At 47.7% G+C, this 8270-nt stretch overlaps 1 protein-coding gene across 1 annotated transcript; it reads right to left on the bottom strand.

The window, feature by feature from the left end:
- Window positions 1–411: 411 nt before the first annotated feature.
- LOC123185216 (uncharacterized) lies at window positions 412–3488 on the bottom strand. The gene is made up of 3 exons (XM_044597182.1): window positions 3233–3488; window positions 1547–2439; window positions 412–1078 (listed from the first exon to the last, which is right to left on the bottom strand). The coding sequence occupies exons 2-3, from the start codon at window positions 2408–2410 to the stop codon at window positions 530–532; spliced, it is 1413 nt and encodes a 470-aa protein (XP_044453117.1). The 5' UTR covers window positions 2411–2439; window positions 3233–3488; the 3' UTR covers window positions 412–529.
- Window positions 3489–8270: the final 4782 nt, after the last annotated feature.

Below are 8270 nucleotides of genomic sequence, written 5' to 3'. Positions count from 1 at the left end.
CAGATGTCATTTTTGTAGTGGACTTCAAGCCATATGATTGCACCAAAGTATTATGTAGCCTATTAAACAAAGGTCTCTCAACCCTAAACATGTTATAGCATTGGGTATCTCGGGCTAGTGTCTCCTGCACCCAATCCAAACCAGAATATCCACTGACCCTCCTAGGTAGTTTCACAAAGTAGTTATCAGAGTACATACCCAAGATAGGAACCAACTTCAAGATTAAATTCTCGGACTGCACCAAATTGTTGCGGCACATGGATATGATCTCATCCTCACTTGTGCTACCTCCATCATATTCTTCTTCCTCAGTCATGGGGACATGATCTTCTTCCTGCTTCAACACATGTACCAAATCATCAACACATAGCATAAAACTTGAAGGAATGTAAGCAAATGAAATTAATTCGGCCCGCAGATAAAACAAAATAGGTTCAACACAAATAATAGTTCAACGCCTCACAAACACATGACAGGTTCAATATACAACAATTTAAATAGGTTCAACATCTTAACACACACTTCCCAACTACTCCAAATTGTTGTCTCTGCACCATTTCTTGAAGTAACCCAACCTAAGCTCAGGAGTTAATTGGCCACAAAAGAACTCCCTTTGGTACTCCGTTTTGAACATCTTGGACATAGCATAGACAGAGTCAATTGTTTGCTGAACACCGCACTCAAATGCCAGCTCCTGACACCTCTTCACAGAAAATGCAGCCTTCTCATTTGCACGTTTCTGCATTTGCTTAGTGTTGGCTGCGACAGACTCCTTGCAGGTATTGGCTATGTCCTTGACAATTTTCACCATTGGGATCTTGCTCTTCTTCAATGGACTAGTCAAAGTGCTTGAAGTGCTTAATGACCTCTTGCCCCTCTGGCTCCTCTGGTTGCTTGTACTTGTAGGTGTTCCTTGAAACTCCTCTTCTGCCCCTGCATCTTGCCCTTGAGTCTGACCATAATCATCTCCAGGCACAAAGGTTGTGCTTCCATCCACGGTGCAACCTCTGAACAGTTGATCAAGCAACTCCTCGTTTGCTGGAGGACCCCACTGCAACTTCCTTAGGTATGGTTTCTTCTGCAAGATAGTGAAAATGTAAAACTAGTTAGGATATGAGAGCACACTTCAGAATCTATCTACTATATTATTAAAATGAGTCATCCTGTATGTGCAGCCAAGAAAAAGTGAAAAAGGAGTGCAAAATAATCTGATTCACTGATTGTATAGTGGGTTCAAATTAGAACAAACAAGATTTAAAAATAGTACAGTGCGTAGAAGAATAAAGCATTTATATTATGTAAAAATAATTCAGAATTGTAGTTGAACTTCACTTTTTGAGTAAATTTTGTTGCCGCTGACCAAAATAAGCACAACCCAGCCTAGCATATGAAACATAAGTACAGTATGTAGTTGAGTCACATCTAGCTAGCCTTAGTTAAAAGTGCACCTCTGCTAACCAAAATAAGCACAACCCAGCCTAGCATATGAAACATATGTACAGTATGTAGTTGAGTCACATCTAGCTAGCCTTAGTGAAAAGTGTACCTCTGTGTGTGTTATCCAGAACTCAGAGTCGGCATCAATGGTTCCATCTGGTTTCCTCCCCAACCCTGTGTGCACTTGCATGTATCGCCAAAAGGAGTGGGTGTTTTTGAGTACGACTATCTGGTTCTTCACCTGCACACGGGAATACACCAACCCCCTTCTAGCAAGTAAGCCGTCCATAACAGCTTGGTACCCTTCAGCAGTCATTGTTACACCATTATACGTTCCTGCTGCACGTTGCTCAATGCACAATTCTAACAAGCAAGCACTATTAGCATCATTCCATTGGGCTCGATTGTTTTGGCTCACCGAGGGACCTCCGGAGCTCGCAAACTCTTCCACGTCATCCTCCAATTCTTCATCACCATTGTCAAAGGGAGCGCCAGAGCCGGATGCTTGCGCACGGACAGCACTCCTCGGTGCCCGGCGGCTGGGTGCCGCGGCGGCCGAGTTGGCGCGCTGCCGAACGTCGCTGCCACTGAACGCCGTGCCGGTGCGCTGGTTACGGCGGCTGGGTGCCGCGGCGGCCGAGTTGGCACGCTGCCGAACACCGTCGCCTGCCCCCGACGACGACCCGCCAAGGAACACGCCACCGTTTCCTCCTCCGCGACCAGCTGCCGCCGCTAAGGAGCCGCCGAAGTTCAGTCGCCGGGCGTAGGGTGGGCGATAGGGAGGGAGCCCGGAGCCCCTGACGCGCCTAGGGAGGAGCTCGTCATCATCGCTCTGCAGGAAGGCTCCGTAGAGCCCAAGCCCCGGGAACCCCTCCGACACCGGTGCTTGCGAGTTGAGGTCGAGACCGGCATGGGTAGCAGGGCCGCTTGCCGATGGCTGCGAACCCCAAACGTCGAAGTCGTCTCCATCCATCGCGGGTGCTCTACTCCAAGCTATACTACCTGCACCAGAAGAGAAGAATCAGTAGCACCTTCAGGAAAGCACAATGGAAACACGCAGAAAGAAGAGAGTAAGGAGACCGGAGTAATATTCGGGTACACATGAAAAGATGGATAAAATATATAGGTTAAGATAACCAACTTCTACGACAAACAACTATACATAGGATTGTGATACACAGGACATTTATACAAGCATGCGGTTCCACTTTTACACAAGCATTTTATAACAACGATTGTGATACACAGGACAGGAGTAAATATACACATTTTAGGCAAAGCAATGTAAGTAAATATAAATAGCAAAGAAAAACCTCAGCCCCCACCTTTTCACATGCCTGTATTGCAGCCATTTAGCAATGATAGTAGAAAACGAAACACATCAGAAGGAATTGAGGTACAAAGTATCCTATAAAATCCAAGCCATAGTAGCCCGGAACGCGGGTCGACGCCGCGTCCCGTGTACCGTTCCCATGATGACCGGACGTTGCAGGTATACAAGGAATGAAAAAACACAGCGTGGCCGTAACTGTAGGCGAGATAATTTAGGAACAGAAGGCCAGAAAGGACGTAAATAACAGCAGTCCTCTAATACCGGATGGACTTCCTTAATTTGCTCTTGCCTTGAACGATATTGCACTCTTTCCTTAATCTGTTTTTGTTTCCATGTACAATAATAGTCTTCCTTCTTCAGGAAATTCTGGCCATCTAGCAACCAAAACACATGACCGAAACTACAGAAATTCATGGAATAAATTGTCCATCTAGCAACCAGAGAAGGAACCCTCGAACTCACCCCTAGATGCGCTGCGAGCGGCGGTCGGAGAAGGGCGAGCGGCGGCCGGTGAGGAGGGAGCAGCGGGAGCGGCGACCGAGGGAGGGCGAGCGGCGGCCGGTGAGGAGGGAGCGGCGCGAGCGGCGACCGGAGGAGGGCGAGCGGCTGACGGAGGAGGGCGAGCGGCTGACGGAGGAGGGCGAGCGGGGCCGCAGGAGGGCGCTCCCGGGGTTCCGGCGGCGCGGCGCTGCGCTTGGGCGAGCGGCGCAATGGGGAGGAGTCGTGCGAGGTGGGTGGAGAGGAGGGATCTGGTGCGGGAGGGGTGAGTTTTTTTACTATTTTTTTAGTGGGCCCAGAAAAACTAACCCAAATAAGCTCCTCTAGTGTGGGCTAGTTTTTGGGGTGGGTTAGATTCAACTAACCCAAACTAACCCATCATGTTTGGATCCTTTTGGGTTATTTGAGCCCAATCTAACTATATCTAACTTTAACTTAGGGATCCAAACAGGGCCCATCCCAGTTCGAAATTTCCTCATTTGCTATCTTGGCCGGAGAATCCAGTATCCCAGTTTCGAAATCGGTTTGGCTCCAAATTGGTACCACTCTGTGGGGATCAAAGCGGACGCACCTGGCAGTTGACGCAGTAGCCACCTGTCTGAATTGTTTTGGCTCCAACCAATGTGCTGGTAGTTGCATGGTGTACTTGGAGTATTCAAAATAGTGTCGACCTTCCGTGCAAATAAGTGGGATCCAATTTCAAAATTTCTTTAGGGTTGTAAACGGAATTTTAACTCAATAATGGTTGTCCCTCAACAACTAAACAGGTAGTTAGTCTTGCGCACATAGGGTTTAGGATTGTAAACCGACATTTATCCGGTTTAGGTTTTCTATCAGTTGCAAAATGGTGGCCTCCATTTGCAGTTTGGTTCTCCGGTCTTCTCTTCGTCTCATTGGTACTGCTTTTCTTTTTTAGGTTGGGATCTTAGATTTGTCCACCTTCGGACGCCAACAGTATGGTTTATTCTCCAGGGCGTTGGTTCAGCAGGACTATGGGTTAGAGAATTAGATTATATGACATTTCGCCCGATCAACAATAAAGTTGGCTCTGGTGATGGAAGAGAATTTGTGACAGGCAGGTGCGGGGCACCGATCCCATTTTTCTCTTGGATTTTGTTTTTGAATATTTATATATTTTGAACCAAAAGTCTAAATTAAGTTTCGTTTGCATATTCTTTTCCTTGTGACGAAACTTGATAAGACAGACAGAAAAATCACTAAATTTCGAAACCTAAAAATTTAAAACTTGGTGTGCCCCGGTGCATCCCATGACTTCATAGATCACGAACCAATCGTGAGGCGGGGCATGGCTGGTCAGGTGCATGCCCCTGCAATTTTTTGCTCTTGCAATGGAAAGGAAACAGTGGCGCGGACTATCGACATGTTTGTTGTTCGTGAGAAATTAAAGAGACAATCTCACCTAGAGAGCTCGATGCATCTTCTTTATTTTGTAGGGTTTTTTTTTTTGCAATGTTTGTACATATGGTTGATTTCATCAAGAGATCTATTGCCTTTTTCAAAAGAAAACTTGTACTATTTATCATGGTATCTTTATTTTTCATAAACTCAAGTTTAATCTGAAACTATAAGGATTAGGCGTGTTTTGTTGTGCCACTGGTGTTGTTGGATTTTCATATTTTTTTTACTCCATCTGTTTCAAAATATAATGTGTATTGCACACGTACCCCTTCAACGTTGTGCTCTAGCGGACTCAAGGCGATTAAGGTTACTCGCCTCCTGCCGGCGTCACCTCAAATCTACCCCATCTCATGTGGCCTTATGCCATGGAGACGCGGTGGATCTTGGCCCTTGCCGGCGACAGGCCCTAGCTTCACTTTTAGGTGTCCTTTTGTGTCTGTTTAGGGTTTGTGTCCTGCTCAGGAAGGCGAGGCGGCGGCAACTCCCTGAGTATGGATTAATATTCTTCGCGCCTAACCCTCGTCGATGCTGCGTGTAGCCTCGTCGGAGGTTGTGTAGAGGTGTGTCTCCGACAGATCTCGTGGGATTTGGTCAGTGTTTGGATGCGGTCTTCGTTCGACTGCGTGTGTGTGTCTACAAGTTGGATCCTTTCCATCTATCATTCTCTTCATCGCATGCGGGTGTTGTTCTGGTGCATTGTCCTATGGGGTTTTACTATGACAACTTCCCGTTTGTATACTAGAAAAAGGTCTGCCCAGCTCCGATAATGGAGGGGCAATGACGGTGGCGCACCTTTAGCTCGCTCCAGTGACTGTAGTCATCGATAGGTGATCTATGAACCTGGATGTAATTCTTACTTCGAGTGTTCTTCGTACTATCTTTACATACAGTTGATGAATAGATTGAAAGTTTTATTGCAAAATAAAACAAAACATATAAGGTGTGTTAGTGTTTTGGAAAGTCAAACCTATTTAAGTTTGAACAAATTTGTAGAATATCCATAATATCAAATTGGCGTCCTTAGATTCATCAAGAAATGAATTTTCATGTTTTATTTATTTAGTATTGTGGATGTCGATAGTTTTGACTCTGAACTTGATCAAAGTTAAAGAAATTTGACTTTTTTAAAAATGTTGGACTGTGTTTTTCTTTTTATTTATAACACGGTGTTTTGGCGGGTCTTTTGCGGTGTGATTCTGTGTTATCTGCTGATCAACCCATACTTATGTGAAAAATATGATGGGCTGGTGTTTGCATGTACTATTTTTTGTGCTAAAATATCACATGTTGACACTTCTTTTTTCTAGGTGGTAACAGGGTGCACGGTGTTGATATGTTTTATAGGCCAGTTGATGCCACTTGATTTGAAAAAATGTTTTCCCAGTAAAGATCATGAACCTAATCCAAAATTGAATACCTCAATCGAATGGACAAGCTCCAAAATTTATAAGCATTGTGAATTAGAAGAGTCAAATGAGAGAGCCCCTTGATAAATTATTGACCCGGTCAAAATCTGACGGCCCAATTCTAAATTGGAGATCTCAGTTGATTGCGACTAGTTCTAAAAAAAAGAAGTTAATTGCGACTTTACGAGGACTTAAAATCATAATCCCTTCGTTGGTGCACCAACCAAGGAGGAGGAATCCTCCTCCAACTAGTTTCGCCCCCTAGCTTGTTAGGGTTGCCACATCTTTATTGGTCCCAACATGCCCATTAACCTTTCCCTATGAGGACTTTAGCAATTTCCATCAGCCCATACCCACTAAATAAATTCTAGGGGGATCCTGGTAATTACTGGCGCCCTCTCATATTTATATTAGCTTTCCGTAAACTATTTCCGCCTATGCAGTACTACCTGGTATTCTCCGGAACCCTTCCCATAACTCCGAAACGCTTCCAGTTTCTCTCGAAACTATTTTTTTATTTTCAAAACTTTTCTGACAGTAATTTCTCATATTCCTAACTCCTATAGAATTCAACAGATCATAGTCCCTTAAGCATATGTGTCGGGGTTGAGAACGACACCTATGGGATCACAAGAATCCCTACTACGGTTGCCGGGGCGCAGGGTTGCGAGGAGAGCAGGGCTAGTAGACAGCACAAGGATCGTTTACCCAGGTTCGGGCCGCAAGGATGCGTAAAACCCTAGTACTGCTTTGGTGGGTGTATTTCCGAGAGTTCTTGAGCTCTCGAACTAGCTGTAGTCAGCGTGTGGTTCCAAAGAGCCGAATCCCTTCCCTGGTCGCCTTGGGCCTCCTTTTATAGGAAAAAGGGTTGCCACAGTGGCACACAGGAGGTGGAAAGGTCTACAGTGGAACGAGGTTATCCCTCGTATTACAGGACAAGGTGCATTTAATGCATCACTTAGGTGTCCTCTTGCTTTATCGGAGACGGAGGTGAGGCCCGTCCCGTCCGTCGCCGCTCCTCCTCGCTTCGACACGCGCCTCGACCAGGGATGCATGCGGTGCCATGTAGGCAGGCAGGCAGTTGTGTTGGCGCGGTGGTGGAGCCTCCATGAAGATCTGCATGCTGCCACTCATGCGCTTGATGAGTTGACCTGGGAGCTGCATGTTGCCACGCAGGTGCCCGCCCAGCTGGTTGGACTGGCAGCTACATGTGAACGACGGTGGAAACTTGGTTGACATGGGCTTGGCGGTGGCCTTACCGACGTCTTTGGCGAGGGCCTTGCCGGGTGGCCCGGCAAGGGCCTCTCCGTGGCTTGTTGTCGTCCCCAGCAAGGATCTTGCCGGGGGTCTGGTGGCCTTCCTTGGCAAGGATCTTGCAGAGGACCATCATCTTCTAATCTGATCTTGAATATGTCCTCACAAAGATCCGCATGCCACCACAGGGGTGCCTTCCCGAGCCCTGGCCCCATGCTGAAGATGGTACTGGGGGCCGTGGGCTCAAGGGTGGCTCGCTCTGTTAGTGCGGGGCAAGATGCCCCGACAAGAGTCTTGCCGGGGCTGCCGAGGCCACCCGGCAAGGGTCTTGCCGGGGGAATCTGCTTCATCCCTCTGCTCTTTGTGGTCTTGGCCTTGGCGTCGCTTTGACTGTCTTGGACTTCAATCTTACCTTGGCTCACCCCCCTCGTTCTGCTTGGTGTGGCCGCGGGCGCGGCTCTGACTGCCCGTGCACAGAAAAAGGGGTACAAAGATGCACCCCTATTTTTGTACACCTACAGGAGCCCTCGGACCTGGGCCACACATAAGAGCAATACGTTGTTGGGCCAAGCCTAAAATGGTGCGCAGGTAGGTGGGGCGGTTTTTACTGTGGTAAGATTCTTCGCGCGCTTCGCCTCCCACGACCCGCACGTGTGGCGCGGCATGGGGGGTGCGCGTGACGTGGGCGGCATGCATGGGACGGTTTCCACATGCATGCGTCACGTTGCAGTAAAGAGGCGACTCGCGTCTTCCCCGTAAAAAGAGGGAGGCGTGGAGGCGCGGCTCATTTACTGAGCGGGGTCGGGGTGCGGTCTTCAAGGCGTCCACTCCCCACGATCATGGGGAGTGGAGAGGTCACTCACCCGTCCCTTCAATTCTGCACGTCTTCCACGCGTCCCTGTGGTGGCAAACGGTGGAGGCGA

This window comes from Triticum aestivum, chromosome 2A, assembly GCF_018294505.1.
Source record: "Triticum aestivum cultivar Chinese Spring chromosome 2A, IWGSC CS RefSeq v2.1, whole genome shotgun sequence".
Taxonomy (NCBI): domain Eukaryota; kingdom Viridiplantae; phylum Streptophyta; class Magnoliopsida; order Poales; family Poaceae; genus Triticum; species Triticum aestivum.
The sequence above is the reverse complement of the archived record's forward strand: the minus strand, read 5'-3'. Positions and strand labels throughout refer to the sequence as shown.